The 16,764-nt window shown below is 40.3% G+C and overlaps 1 protein-coding gene and 1 non-coding gene across 2 annotated transcripts; one reads left to right on the forward strand and one right to left on the reverse strand.

Moving 5' to 3' along the window:
- Nucleotides 1-277: 277 nt before the first annotated feature.
- LOC138780411 (U2 spliceosomal RNA) lies at nt 278-476 on the reverse strand. The gene has a single exon (XR_011361272.1). It is a non-coding gene; the product is annotated as a U2 spliceosomal RNA (small nuclear RNA).
- Nucleotides 477-12,223: 11,747 nt separating this feature from the next.
- On the forward strand, nt 12,224-15,960 carry NKX2-5 (NK2 homeobox 5). Its single transcript, XM_069955027.1, has 2 exons — nt 12,224-12,625; nt 14,356-15,960. The coding sequence occupies exons 1-2, from the start codon at nt 12,328-12,330 to the stop codon at nt 14,958-14,960; spliced, it is 903 nt and encodes a 300-aa protein (XP_069811128.1). The 5' UTR covers nt 12,224-12,327; the 3' UTR covers nt 14,961-15,960.
- The last annotated feature ends 804 nt before the right edge of the window (nt 15,961-16,764 follow it).

Genomic DNA, 16,764 nt, shown 5'->3' on the forward strand with positions numbered 1-16,764 from the left:
CGTACGAACCTGAACCCTCGGTAATGATTCCCGCTGTCTGCCCGCTCCGTGGAGCAGCAGATCCAGCGGGAGGACCGCCTGGAAAACTGGGATACAGCCATAGCCATAGGCTGTATCCCAGTTTTCCAGGTGTTCCTCCCGCTGTATCTGCCCGCTCCACGGAGCGGGCAGACAGCGGGAATCTGCTGTCAAACGTTCGGGTTCATACGAACCCGAACCTCGGCAGGTTCGGCCAATCCCTAAATGGTATGTATTTGGCTTCACTTTTTTTTTTTTTTTTTGGTGCACTGAACCTGGAAGCATTGGAAAACAAGGTCAATGCCTGAAGAGGACAGAACAATCTCCTCTTCCATCTCCCTGCTTCAAAAATCCACTCAACAAATGGTCCCTAGATAGGGGATGTATCAGATATCAGACTGATAAGAACAGATACTACCAGTGTCGGACTGGAGTGCCTTGGGCCCACCAGGGGAAATCATTCTTAGGGCCCACCCTTCAGCCACCATACTTATCTATGGTAACATTAATAAGGGTCCAGTTACACGGCGTGATTTGGGGCAGTATGGGGGTGCAAACGATTGCTAATCAGCAGGGCAGGAATATACACAGATGTGCGGCCGACAGCAATGATTATTACAGCCGCACAAAAGATCAAATCAGCCGACTATGGGGCATTTGCTTGTCAGCTGATCTCTGACACTTTTACATGGGGCTTCCTAGGAGCGCTTGTTACCTATAATTGGCCGGTGTAATTGGGCTATAAGACAATTTCCTTTGTATGATAACACTGTATACTTAGATACAAAAGTCATACAGCTACCAATGACACCAGTATATAAAGAGCAAATATCCCCACACATATTACCGCCATACTATTACTGACCAGATCCTGTATACTGAGACTGATTTTACCAATAATACCATTATATATTCGGGAAATATTATCACCATACATATTACCGCCACAATTACCGCCATACTGTTACTGACCAGATCCTGTATACTGAGAGTGATATTACTAATAATACCAGTATATCAGAGGGAAATATTATCACCATACATATTACCGCCATACTGTTACTGATCAAATCCTGTATACCAATAATACCAGTATACAAGGGGAAAATATTACCGCCACACCACAACCAATACCATCCCTATATTGTTACTGACCAAATCTAGTATACTAAGAACAATAAAAAACAGTACCGGATTACAAGCAACAAATACCACCACATACTGACAAATACCACCACATACTGACTAACGCCACCACTGCTACTGACTAATACCACCACATACTGACTAACACCACCACTGCTACTGAATAAGATTCACTGTACACAGATCACCATCACCTCATCCAGTCATATAGAGGTAGACACAGCTCTACACAGGTTCTATACACCATATACATTACAGTGCAAATATATCAGGTGACTCACAGGGGACGTCTTTTCTGATCGGAGTTCTTCCCTTTTCATCTTCTCCATCCGTCCTGGGCCATAATGAGAACTTCTATGAGCCACGAATCCACAGAATCTGCCAGACAGACATATTAGGCTCCTCACTATGTCACCATCCTCATCTCTCTACAAACTGCACATCTGTATTGGCCCCTGTACGCCCTCACTCTATATATATATCTATATATATCCCTTACAGTATATGGTCCCCCCTCTGTTGTCCCCCTTATAAATGGCACCCCATATTGTCCATCCCCCATATAGGTACCCCCCTTATGCTGTCCATCCCCATATATATAGCCCCCTCAAGTTGTCCTTCTTCAATATAGATATCCTCATGTCCATTCACCCCATATGGCCCCCTCATGTTGTCGATTCCTCAGTAATAGCCCCCTCATGTTGTCCATTGCCCCCTAATGTTGTCCAACCCCCCATAGCCCCCTCATGTTTTCCATCTCCCCATAGCCCCCTCATGTTTTCCATCTCCCCATAGCCCCCTCATGTTGTCCATCCCCCCCATAGCCCCCTCATGTTTTCCATTTCCACTATAGCCCTCTCATGTTGTCCATCTCCCCCTATAGCCCCCTCATGTTGTCCATCCCCCCCATAGCCCCCTCATGTTGTCCATCCCCCCCTATAGCCCCCTCATGTTGTCCATCCCCCCCTATAGCCCCTCATGTTGTCCACCCCCCCTATAGCCCCCTCATGTTGTCCATCCCCCCCCTATAGCCCCCTCATGTTGTCCACCCCCCCTATAGCCCCCTCATGTTGTCCATCTCCCCCTATAGCCCCCTCATGTTGTCCATCTCCCCCCTATAGCCCGCTCATGTTGTCCATCTCCCCCCTATAGCCCCCTCATGTTGTCCATCTCCCCCCTATAGCCCCCTCATGTTGTCCATCTCCCCCCTATAGCCCCCTCATGTTGTCCATCTCCCCCCTATAGCCCCCTCATGTTGTCCATCTCCCTCCTATAGCCCCCTCATGTTGTCCATCCCCCCTATAGCCCCCTCATGTTGTCCACCCCCCCCTATAGCCCCCTCATGTTGTCCACCCCCCCTATAGCCCCCTCATGTTGTCCATCCCCCCCTATAGCCCCCTCATGTTGTCCACCCCCCCTATAGCCCCCTCATGTTGTCCATCTCCCCCCTATAGCCCCCTCATGTTGTCCATCTCCCCCCTATAGCCCCCTCATGTTGTCCATCTCCCCCCATGTTGTCTATCTCTGCCCCCTCATGTTGTCCATCTCTCCCCCCCCCATGTTGTCCATCTCTCCCTCATGTTGTCCATCTCCCCCCATGTTGTCCATCTCCCCCCATGTTGTCCATCTCCCCCCATGTTGTCCATCTCCCCCCCCCATGTTGTCCATCTCCCCCCCCCCCATGTTGTCCATCTCCCCCCCCATGTTGTCTATCTCTGCCCCCTCATGTTGTCCATCTCTCCCCCCCCCCATGTTGTCCATCTCTCCCTCATGTTGTCCATCTCCCCCCCCATGTTGTCCATCTCTCCCTCATGTTGTCCATCTCCCCCCCCCCATGTTGTCCATCTCTCCCTCATGTTGTCCATCTCCCCCCCATGTTGTCCATCTCCCCTCTCATGTTGTCCATCTCCCCCCCCCATGTTGTCCATCTCCCCCCCTCATGTTGTCCATCTCCCCCCCCATGTTGTCCATCTCCCCTCTCATGTTGTCCATCTCCCCCCCCATGTTGTCCATCTCCCCTCTCATGTTGTCCATCTCCCCCCCCATGTTGTCCATCTCCCCCCCCATGTTGTCTATCTCTGCCCCCTCATGTTGTCCATCTCCCCCCCCATGTTGTCCATCTCCCCCCCCATGTTGTCTATCTCTGCCCCCTCATGTTGTCCATCTCCCCCCCTCTCATGTTGTCCATCTCTCCCCCCTCATGTTGTCCATCTCTCCCCCACCCCCCTCATGTTGTCCATCTCTCCCCCACCCCCCTCATGTTGTCCATCTCTCCCCCACCCCCCTCATGTTGTCCATCTCTCCCCTCCCCTCATGTTGTCCATCTCTCCCCTCCCCTCATGTTGTCCATCTCCCCCACCCCCCTCATGTTGTCCATCTCCCCCTATGATAAAAAAAAACAAAACCGAAACTCAACTCACCTGTCAACACGCTCCCCCGTCGTTGGTCTCTTCTCCTCTGTTCCCCGACAGACGAGCAGCTCCTGGTCCTGGACAGCGCCATCAACACTGAGCTCCGTGCGCGCCGCAGCGGCTGGGACTTCCGGTATGCGCTACGTGAACCGGAAGTCCTAGCAGCCGCACAGAGCTCAGTGGTGATGGCGCTGCCGGGACCAGCAGCTGCTCATCTGTCGGGGCGGCGGCGGCGGCAGCACCCTTGTGATCGCAAGCTTGCGATCACAAGGAAGGGAAGGTGCCGGCGGCTGAGTGGGCCCCCCAGGAGCACGGGGGCCCCCGATGCGGGGGGACCGTGCTCCCTGACTGGGGGCGGGGCCTACTCCTGCTTGGGGCCCACCGGGGGTTTCCCCGGTCCCCCGGTGGCCCAGTCCGCCCCTGGATACTACACTTGATATTAGCCAAAAGGCCGAAAAGAGATGTATATGGCTTCACTTGCTTCCACCACCACGAGTGATAGTTTGTGATTTTGGAGGTTTTAACATTACTGTGTGGTGTCAACTCTTGTACTTTTAAGAAAAGTAGCCTGTGACACAGGAAGTACCGGCCATCTGAGCGCGCACAGAGAAGGCAATCATGTGATTGATGGACACATTAAGCTGTGATACTCTGTACTGGCTAGGACTTCATGTGTTTAGTCTCTTTTTTTCAAACAGCACAAGTCTAAAAAGCTTAAGGAGACTGGACCTGGATACAAATAAGTATAGATCTGTAAATGTAAATGTAATTTAAATTGCAAACTTGCTTTATTTCACATCTACTGTTAATTTAGATTTTGAAAGTTATATCGACAGTGACAATTGAAGATAACTCTCTATGTTACCATGACACATCATGCAAGAGGAAAGGTCCTTATGGACTGATGGACTTGGGACTGATGATAACCACAGTATAAAGTATATGTGGGCCTTCCAAATCTTTCAGTGGAGAAAGGGGTCAGGCATGATGGAATTTTACGGCCCCTTTGTTTTCAAAGAAATAAGCTGCCACCACAGCTGTCTAGCTGAGGCTTACCTCTTCCATGACATGTCTCTCTGAAAAGTTTAATGTGTGTTATGTATGTGAATGGCCCCCTTCCCTGTGTTTCCCCCCACCCACGCTAGACCCGGAAGTGTTGGTGCATTATACTTACCACATTCGTGTCGACCCCCGTCCGCAATCTTGTTACAACATCGTCTTCGGGAGGCCCGCCGGACCGCTCCATCCGTCCCTCATGTCGGCCCCCTCTGGCGCGTCATCAGCCAATCGCGGCTGAGCAGCTGGTGATGCGGCATAGGGGGGAGGGCATGAGGGACAGATGGAGCGGTTCGGCCGGCCCCCTGAAGACAACGTTATTGTCACAAGATTGCGGACGGGGGTCGACATGAATGTGGTAAGTATAATGCACCCACACTTCCGGGTCTAGCGTGGGTGGGGGGAAACACAGGGAAGGGGGCCATTCACATACATAACATACATTACAAAGTTGTATAACTTTGTAATGTGTGTTATTTTGTGAATAAATGATTAGCACTGCACTACCACTTTAATGACAGTGCCCATTTAAAAGATCAATGCAGACAGCAAGGGCAATTTCATCACCACCACCATCTTACATTCACACCAGGCCCCCTCACTGCCCTGCGGCGACCTCTCCTCCCCAATCAAGCAGGCTGATTTATCATGATTTACGCCTGTTAGCAGACAGAAATCTATGCATGCTCCAGAGCAGACGCAGATTGCTGCACCTGCCCTGTTGCAGCATTTACCTCTTAGAAAATCCATATGGGGTATAGGGGTGGGGATTTCTGTAAGACCAGCATACAGGTACTATTAAAATTAGACATTCAAATCAGCTGTGTTCCACAAGGAATAGGGCAGTCCTTCTAGCACCACCAATTTGAGGTTGCTTACTTGTAAGTTATCAACTGAGAAATAGTAGTTTTGACAAGGGATTATCCTACAAAAAGGGGGTAGTGTTTCTCCTTGCGGTTACTGACAGCTGACGTATGGAGATTTACAGACCAGCAATGCTCCCTGGGAATAAAAGGGATGCAAATTAGCTCTCCCACAAGAAGGAATAAGGCTGTCTCTCGAGTGCCACCTATTGGAGGTAGCTATAAGGAGAGAGATGTTAGTCTTCCTCTATTAACTTTCCTTCTTTTTGGAACCATTCCTGACCATGGTTTATAGAATTGCAATTAAAACTACCACAATAATTGTATGTGTGGTGTATGTGTGAGAAGAGAATAAACAAATGGTATGTGGTATCTGATTCGTTTTACAATCCTTATTCATTGATCTTGAGATGAAAAACCATGTAACTCCCAAAGACTAGGACCTCTGTCATACCCATCTAAAAGGAAAACTGTCCATGTTGCCCATTGGTTCACCAGTGTACAAGCACAAAAAAACAACTATTGCTATAGATTCTATAGCATCAGTCTGTATAGGATCCAAAAGATGTACATGACAGTAGTGTAACCTTAATATGTGATGAATACTCATGCCGATGCATCTCCAAACTGCATGACTGGAAGACAACCCGGAAACGGAGGGTTTTCTTTCTCTGGATCTCACTGTATCATGTCAAGCTGATTGAGAGCAGACCCCTCTCTCTTCCCTCACTGTTTGCTTTTTCACCAATTATTGCCCCAGTACTGCACTTTTGTTGATACAGAAATCCAAAAAAGTGGTAATGTTCATTTGTCAGGGGTCTAAGCCATGGACTCCCACTGCATGAAAAATATATACACAAAGCAAAGGTCTCAGACAAGCCCCTCCATTTGTTTCTAAAATACAGTATTAAAAGTGACGCATTGTTGAAGATAAAACTGAGGATAAAGCTGCCTGTCTCCATTGCATGTCTGTGAAAGCATTAATGACATTCCTAATCACTGTTAGGCTTATCTTTCAATTTATCCCACTACCTGAAAGCACAGCCTCATAGATAATCAGATAAATAGTCTGGTTTCTCTTCTTGGCCCAGGTCACTTCAGGCTTCAGCTTGGGATATTCTTCACATAAATTACCATGCAATTAACAGGCTTAAGATATTAACCCTCTCACCTCAAGGTCAACCATGGATGCAACAACATTATATTATTATATGTATTGATAATATTATCACAACTACTATTAATGCTACCAGTTAGTACTATACATTAGACTTGCAGGGTTGCTTTTCTCTATAGGACAGGAAGAGGACAATATAGTCATATACCTAGCCTTTTGGTATAAATACAAAGTGTCATTATCATAATCCATTATTTATGTGCAGCCATTTCTGTCTTTTTGGCTTGTGCATAATCCATTATTTATATGGTGACACAGTGATGGTCCAAAAGCAGGAATTCAATACACACCAGGCTTCACTGTATCTTCAAATGGCAGAAATTTCGGTATGATAAATCTATTCCAGAAATCTGAATGGGTCTGTTTCTGCGCACATATATCATTTTCTGTAAGCCTTATTTAGTCCCAGAAATGGTCTGCAACAAATTTGCCAAGTGTGAATATACTGTGAGGGGTGTAGCACACCTACAAGGCTGATCCAAAACTGCCCAGAGTAATGTTCAGTAATAAAGGCAGCACTTCAATATTAGGGATGGTGAACCTGTTGCCCTCCAGCTGTTGAAAAACTAGAATTCCCATCATGTCTGAACAAAGCTAAAGCTTTGGCTATCCAGGTATGATGGGAATTGTAGTTTTGCAACAGCTGTAGGTCCACAGGTCCACCATGCATGTTTCAGAAGGATAAGAGAGACATGTGAAAAGTTTTGATTGGTCCGGGTCAGACCCTGACAAATCGCGAGAGCCAGGAGAAGACCGCGCTCAAGTTTTACGCGATCAATCGAACTCAAGTCTATGAGCGACTTTTTTATGTGACAGAGCAGGGAGCAGGCTGTGCGGTAGCGTGGTCCTCTCCCCACTCATTTGCACAATTGTTCAGGGCCTGAACTCCAGGACCCAGATTGATCAAAACTTTTGATATTTCTCTCTGACAGATGTCAAAGGTTTTTTGGGTTTTTTTATGATGACAGTGACACTTTAAGGATTCCTCTTGTGAAAAACACAACAGAAAAATGTAATGAAAAAGCACCACACACATTAACACACAGAAGTTAAAAAAAAAAATTATGAGCTCTCTATAGGGGGGAAAAACACCTATCAATAGCATACTGTTTGGGGGGGGAATGGTTGCCAATGACCACAAGTGAAGAAAAATTCTACATAAAATCATTGTTTGTAGTGCATTTATTGTTTCTTTATTGACCATCACTAAACATCTAGCTTCATTACTTTTTATTACATAGGAGGGAATTGATCAACAGTGTATGGGGGTTTTCTGGCATAAAAAAGTGTACATTTTTATATAAACCCTAGTGTTATGTAAAAATTTGCAGCTTTTGACAGTACACTGCACTCGCCCCTTTTTAGAATGTCTACGTCATTTGGTGTGAAGGGTTTATGGCAGAAACTGCCATAAATTGTAGCAGAAAGCTATACCAGCCAGTAGATTTAGTTAGTGGTATAGGCAGTGGTATAGGCAGCCACTCTTCAAAAATGTGGTACATTGCAAGCCAGTACACTTTTTATAAAGACAGGCGTAAGAAATGCTGGTCCTTATAAACTCCCTGCATAGTGTTTTTGGTAAAATTTCTGGGAAATGCACTACAAACCATAAGAGCATTAAACTAGATGTCCTAAAACTTTTAATAGCAGTAGGCAGTCTCCAAATGTGTCAGTTTTATTAATTTGGAACAGTTTGTTTGATAAATCTGTCACAAATCTGTGTACTCTAATTTAGACCAACTATTAGTTTGCTTGAAGCGCACCAGAAATTTTTTGGAGCACAGTGTTACCAGCGTTTTGTTTTCCTTTCCAAAACGCAGCATGCTGTACAGATGGAGTTTTAAAGGCATTTTCACATAGGGTTCTCTATAGAATTTGGAAAATGACTTAAAAAATGCTTTTAAAAATGATTTAAAAGTGCCACCCAAGAAGCACTCAACAAGGGAACTTTGGGGTATGTTCACATTTACAAATTTGTTGCACATTGAGTGCCATTAAACTAATTGGGGCTTAAAGAAATCAGGTTTGTGCTGCGAAAACAACCTGCAGAAATTTCTGTAACACATATGCCAAGCCTGAATATAGGAGATTTTTATGCATTTGTCTAAAAGAGAAGCAACCAATCCCAGCACAGCCTTTATTCTGCATTCTGCTTTAAAAGAATGAAAACAAATATGTCATTTGTTTGGATGGATAAGAAAGACAGTTACTAAAACATCATACCTAGAGTAAAATGGGGAACATTTACTGAGGAGTCTAATGTGTATGACTATTCTAATGAGGATTAGTGTATATTTTGTTCCAATATCTTGTGACAGATTTATTAAAATCTAGCTCTGCCATAATGAATGTATGTAAGTAAGTAAATGTAAGTAAAAAGTCGCAGAAAAAGTCATAAAAAGGAAAAATTGCGCAATCATATTCACCTGATACTGACCAGACATAAGCCTGCTACTGTTTGTGCGACTTTTTAAAAAAAGTTGCAAATGATAAATTGGGGGCAAATCCCGGATTATGCAAACTTTTTGGTGAATACTCAAAACAGGCAAATTTTTTAAAAAGTCACATCTAAAAAAATATTCACCTGTCGAATACTAGTTCATAAAAAGAACTTAGACCAAAAATGGGTGAAAAATCTAATTAATCACCTAAAAATAGGCGCAAAGCCCTTGATAAATTTCCCCCAATGTGTTTTTTCCCTTTGTTTTGCTGAAAAGCCGAATGCATGTATATTAACTAATTAATAATTACTGTTTAGTATCTAGAGATAAACTTGATAGGAGTAACTACAATCTGGTGCAGCTGTGTATTTATGTACAATAAAAGCCAATAAATACAGTATGCCAATAACCATTGCCACCTACCTCTGTTATATATGAGCTCTTCTTATTTGTGCCATAGGTGATAATAAGCAGGAGATGCCATGCCGTGTGTGTATATAGCTTATAGCCTTGAGGGTTCTCTACATATATATGCATCATATACATATGATTCATTTCCATGATGACGTACTGCAGCTGATGATTTACAATGAAGTCATCTATATAACCACACTTTAGAATGGAGGAAGATGTACAATAATTCCGAGCAGTCAGATGCCAGAAGAATAGATGACAGGAGGCAACACTACTTGTATTTAGTGCACTTATTATAAGCATGTGTAGTGTAGTAATATGTAGTAATAGCAAAATAGAGAGTCATCAGCTAGGTAGTCTTTATGTACTACACTATAGGGACTAATATAACATAATACTTACCTAAAGTAATGCTGCTGTATCAGACCAGGCTCCAATTGATGCTATCATCCATTACTATGCATCAGGTCAGTACTGGAAACCTTGCCATGCAGACTGCACACAATATTCGTCTATAGCTGGATTTGGGGTTTGCAAGGGGATGTAGAATCTTTTCAGACTGAAGATACAATTGTATCCAAAGTCCCAGATGTGCAGGTTGGGATGGATAATTCTCAGCTTCCATTCTTTCATACTAGATCCGCATTCTGCTATCAGTCCAATTGTCGCAATTTCCATTGAACAGAATTGCCCTTCAGAGAACAGGAGGTATGATCTGTCACTTCTATCTGGTTCATCACAGCTCTCCAAGAGGATAGACTGAATTCCCGATACTTCATTGAAGAATATTACTCTACATATGATGATATAGTGCATGTTGCGACATTTAGAATGAATACATATATGTGTATTTAATCGTCTATTACATTCTAAATGCACAACCCTACAAAATGACTGTGCGCTATATATATATATATATATATATATATATATATATATATACTGTGTATGTATAATGGTTATATATACATATGTGTGTGTATATATATTTATATATATATATATATATATATATATATATATATATATATTACTGTGTATGTATAATGGTTTTATATATATATATATATATATATATATATATATTCTGTGTATGTATAATGGTCTCATAAAAGTACTATATATATATATATATATATATATATATATATATATACATATATATATAACACCAGACATCATCATAAACGGAAACAAAATGTTATTATAACTATTAGAATAAATTACAATAAAACCGTAAGTACAAAACACTACACAGCAAATACTTCATATATGACACATAGAAGGAACTCAGAATTCATAATATTACAAAATAAATACAAAATACGTCAAGTCTATAAGATTGAATTATAGTTAAAAAAAATAATAATACATTTAGTAGACAACAATGCAAAATAAATATCTGTGTAAAGAGAGAGAGAAATAGAAAGAGAGAGAGAGAGAGAGAGAGTGTGTGTGTGTGTGTGTGTGTGTGTGTGCAGCTCTGCAGAAGTAGTAATAGCCTTGGTAGGTGCTGGTAGGTAGGTGGTATAATGGCTGCATTTTCTCCATTAAATAGCCATATTTCAGGCGTCTGTCCACACTCATCTGTTAGTGTCAGCCTTGGCTATGACAGGGAACCTGATTCACTAACAAATACTACAGGGCATTATCATCCATTTTCCGCAAGAATTTTAATTGAATCGGATGTTACCACTTTACACGAGGATCAGGCTGAGATAATAAACCTGCGGCCACTGAGGAGAGGAGGAGTAGTAGTAGTAGTAGTAGCATCATTGGCCACTATTCATATACACTATATACACTACTGGAAATGTTTGTAAGTACATATTATAATAATACAAGCTATGTTATTGCTAAGGGAGATAATAATATCTATCTAGCGATGTAATCAATCATCCATACAGCAGACAAGGATCTACACCATATTTATATAGATCTATATCCCCATCTCTCTCATTTCTCAATATTTAATTCATATTAACTTCTATTTATTCAGAAAAAAAAGATAAACCTGAAATGTAGATGTTTTGGGGGTAATGGAATGCAGTACTATCTATATGTTTACTATTACTGCTACTACTAAGGGATACTTGGCTGCTAATAACCACTTTGCTGCCACAATAATCTGATATAGATCACTTTACTCAGGAATAGATTGTTGCACTCCAGTGTTATGTATACAATTACTCATTAGGACCCTATTTTATAGCGCTCTGATAAAAGGTGAGGAAGTAATGGTATATATATATATATATATATATATATATATATATATATATATATATATATATATATATATAGTTTTTTTCCTCCACTTTCTAGTAACCAAATACATTTTTCCACACAGCCCTGATATGGTGCAGACAATGAGAATACACATAGGCCTGTAACCTGAATGACATATTGCATGGTAAAAACTATAGAAACAATAAAACAACAGCAATACTGAAAAGGATACAATATTTGTACTGAAAAGTAACTTTTAATGGAGATGTATGTCAGCAGCCCCTTTAAAAGCAGTGTCTGTGTTTTGCTGGATGCCTATATTAGGTGAGCTATATGTGCGGGTGAGTGCGTCACCAGGACGGGTGTGACCAATGAGAGGAGCAGGGGGCGCCCTGGCCCCTCCCCCTCCTGCTGCAGCCTTATGGAGAGTGATGCCCCAGCCTGAGCAGCACTTACTAGGTGAGGACTGCTGCTTGGAATGAGCTGCTTCTAGGATAGGAGGGTACTGTTTGGCCCCTCTCTTGTTCTCTGCTCTGGGGAGGGTACATGAGTCTGTATTTGGAGTTGGTGCCATGATGTTTGCCAGCCCCATGACTTCTACTCCATTTTCTGTCAAAGACATTCTGAACTTAGAGCACCATCAGAGTGGCCTCTCTACCATGGACATCTCCCCCAGGCTGGACACCTCTTCGTGCATGCTCTCCAGCTTCAAACAAGAGTCCTACCCAGGGACCCCCTGCCTGTCTGAGCTCACTGAGGAGCTGCCTCACAGGGACAGCAATAAGGACTCTTCTACTTTCCCTGGATCCTTCTTTGTCAAAAACTACATGGAAATGGATTCATCTAAGGAGCCCAAAGAAGACAAGAAAGGTAAGAGATGGAATCTAATATGGTGTGGGTAGGAGGGGGCCTGATCAGATCGATAAAGCCTACAAGCACTGACAGTTCTTCTATACGTCTATGATTCCCAGCTATGATCAGCCAATATAAATCACCTTTATAGTCTGCTATGACATATACACCATGTAATAACTTCAATGCTTCAGGAGTAGTCAGTTATAGTTCGATAGAAGCCCAAAAAGCTCAAGGTTATCTACACTTCACTGGCAGTCTTTCTCCTCCATGATGTAGATTCACCAAGTAATTCAGCAAGAGAACATAAGCAAGCAGATGAGAATAGTCTGCACTGCATAAAAGACCTCACATACAATATAGATCACTGTATATTAAGGGACTGTGTCTATTGTGTTCTATTAGGTTATATTACTATATATAAACGTATAAATAATAACACCACAAAACTACTGCATTATACTACTGTAGCTGTTCATTATTACAAAAATAATAATAATATTACACAATTGAAATAATGATACAGACAGGCACTAGTTTGCTTTTCTTTATGGGATAATTGTAACAATAATATCAACAAAATATTGTAATGATCTAGTACATATTATGTGTATTACTTTAGTATGTCAGTCAGTCAGTATTTTTTCGAAAATAAGGAATTGAACCCACACAGAATAAAAAAAACTATAATGAAAAGATTTTCACCTTTCCCTATTTTTGGAACCACGTTTTGCTTAAAATAATGACCAAAATACTGATCAATATGAGGCCCAAAACACTGTATATGAACCCAGCCTTATAATTATTACAGTTTTATAGTCATAGAAGTGTTTATGTACGTTTATGCACAGATGTGTGTGTATATATATATATATATATATATATATATATGCGATAATCAAATCTTTGAACAGATTTAAGTCACTTTGGTTTATTACTAATACTGAACCTAGCAAAATATTCATATATATTTTATATAATAATAATAATAATAATAATTATTATTATTATTATTATTATTATTATTACTATAGTATAAAAGTTTATATAGAAAATGATAGAAAATGTAGATTCCCCCCCCCCTTTACATCTTTTTGTAATGGTTATGGATCAGATTCTTTGTAAGATACTAGTTAATTTGATGAGTTTGCATCCTCTCAGTAAGGATGAGTTTCCATTTATTCATTTATTTATTTATTTTAATAAATAAATAGAAACACACTGGATCCTACAGAATTTAAATATTTTAAATATTTTTTAAAATATTTGTGCATTTATTTTAGAATTCAAAAAAATTAGATCCTATTGGTTTTAAAAGGTTAAAAAAGAGTTTTTTTGTTTTTGTTTTTTAAAGATCACTGTTCATAGTGCTAAAAACAAAGTACTTAAAAGTTAGGTTGATGCAATTCACCTCTTACCTCTACTCAAATACATAATAGAATACATGACAGATACATAGATGGATACATAGATAGATAATAGATAGATAGATAGATAGATAATAGATAGATAGATAGATCGATAGATAGATAGATAGATAGATAGATAGATAGATAGATAGATAGGAGATAGATAAATAGATAGATAGATAATAGATAGATAAATAGATAGATAGATAAATAGATAGATAGATAGATAGATAGATAGATAATAGATAGATAGATAGATAGATAGATAATAGATAGTTAAATAGATAGATAGATAGATAGATAGATGCTTTAATTAACATATATATTTTATTTTTACAGATCTCTGCACTTTGCAGAAAAATTTGGAGACTGATAAGCGGGACTTGGAAGACCCAGACAGACCAAGGCAAAGAAAAAGAAGAAAGCCCAGGGTACTGTTCTCACAAGCCCAGGTCTATGAACTAGAAAGAAGATTTAAGCAGCAGAAATATCTGTCAGCCCCTGAGAGAGACCATTTAGCTAATGTTTTGAAGCTCACATCCACACAGGTGAAAATCTGGTTCCAGAACAGAAGGTACAAATGCAAAAGACAAAGACAAGATCAGACTTTGGAAATGGTGGGTCTCCCACCCCCAAGGAGGATAGCTGTCCCAGTTCTGGTGAGAGATGGCAAACCTTGTTTGGGAGAGTCTTCTCCCTACAATTCCCCTTATAATGTCAGTATTAATCCTTACAGTTACAACACTTATCCCCCCTACTCCAACTACAGTAATCCAGCCTGCAGTGGCAGCTACAACTGCAGCTACTCATCCATGCCCAGTATGCAACCCACCTCAGCTGCTAATAACTTTATGAATTTTAGTGTGGGGGACTTAAACACAGTGCAGACACCCATTCAGCAAGCAAGCGGTGTATCTGCACTCCATGGCATCCGAGCATGGTAGAACTTGGCTAGGGGCCATTCTAAAAGCACTAAACAAAATGGTGGCATGGACTATATAGACTGGAAACGTCGTTGAAAAAGAAATCTGTCCAGCATCTTTTAAATAGATGAGACTTTAACCCCTTGGTGTGAGATTGAAAACTGAAAATTAACAAAGGACAATTTGGCATGCTGGACAGGACCAGCAAACAGAGGATCCACATCTTTTATGTTGTGTAGTGTTCAGTTGTTAGTATCACCAATATATTTACAGATTATCCAAGTGTGTCATTTGGTTTATTTAATCCCAGGAGGCTTTAGCATTGAATACATTCACCCAAAGAGTCACACTGACCTTACTACTGGGAAAATGTAAAAAAGTCTAAAAATAAAGAAAATTAATTTCTGATGGTTTTGTTTTTTAGATATTTGCTCGCTGTATTTGATATTTTACGCCTTAGAAGGTTCTCATTTAAACTCTAAAATCCAAACAAGTTTAGTTTGGAATTTACTGAGCTATAAACCATGATAGAGATATGAGAGATTTAATATAATGCAAAGATAACTTAAAATGGTGTTGGTTATTTTATAGATAAAAAATGTCTGTAGTATTTTAACCACTCAGGTCCGCCAATAGCTTGATGTGTGGCAGAACAGCGGGTCTGTTACTGTTGGTGCCAGCGGGCCTAGAGCATGACGTGATAGGTACTGATCACAAGAGGATTCAGCTGAAATCTTGTTGTAAATATTTGTTTTTTGTTTCTTTTTATTAAATTATTTTCTTTCTTTTTTTTTCTTTAGTTAACATTAGGCTTTAACGTCTGGTTTGTGTAAATAATAACATAATGCAATATTGTATTGGTTGTTGTATTTTTGCATACATTCAGAATGCATACTTTATAGAATACCGAGCTAAATATTCTTGAAAATTTCCCATGAGAAATAAACTCAATGATGAGCACTGAGGTCATTATATGTGAGAAATAAACATTTATTTTACGCCACTTGTGTACAGTATGTATATGCATATGTAGGAATAGATACAAATTTGCCAAAAAATTCCTGCAAAAATATTATAAAACTTTAAGATTTTATAAAAAAATATGAAAATTATTTTTGTAGGGTCAATTCTTATATCTCCATTTATTGAATGCAAATCCATATAGGGTCATGTAAAACCTAAAGAGTTAGGTCTTAAGGTTTCACCCCAGGTTGATGAATGTTTACACCTTCCAATGCTTAATAACATATTACATAAAGCTTAGCATGAATGGAAAAAGAATTCTGAATATTTTTTGGGCATGGATACATAACCAACTTGTGTACAAGATGCAACTATATGAACCAAGGTACCTATTATAACTTATTATTCAAGAGTGAAACTCACAGAGAAAAAATATGATGGAAAGAGTTACCCCTTCTGGCTATGGTCACACGCAAAAAAATAACCGTTATTTTATTTGACGACTATTAAAAATTATCATTATTTACATCTGCCATTATAAAATAATGGCCGTTATTTCATCTAAAAATACAGTGTGCGAGCCTCCCTGTGTTTTTAACCTGGTTTTGGTTAATAATACCAACCGAACTACTGTGTGTGAACATAGTCTCAGGTTTTTAATTGCAATTAATACAAAGCCAGGAATGGATTAGAAAAGAGGATACGCTTTAGTTTATATGTGTCCATATTTCTCCATTTATGATATCTTCTTAGCTTTGTATTCAGTTGTTACATTTAAAAAGCTGAATCTGTGAACACCCTCTCAGGCTATGTTCACACAACGTTTTTTCAGCTCCGTTTAAAATGACGTCCATTATTTTGT

The sequence above is a fragment of the Dendropsophus ebraccatus genome, chromosome 1, assembly GCF_027789765.1.
Source record: "Dendropsophus ebraccatus isolate aDenEbr1 chromosome 1, aDenEbr1.pat, whole genome shotgun sequence".
NCBI lineage: Eukaryota > Metazoa > Chordata > Amphibia > Anura > Hylidae > Dendropsophus > Dendropsophus ebraccatus.

Coding starts and splice junctions, on each gene's coding strand:
- NKX2-5 (XM_069955027.1), top strand. CDS start 12,328: ATGATGTTTGCCAGCCCCATGACTTCTACTCCATTTTCTGTCAAAGAC. Junction 12,626..14,355: donor GCCCAAAGAAGACAAGAAAG/GTAAGAGATGGA, acceptor TTATTTTTACAG/ATCTCTGCACTTTGCAGAAA.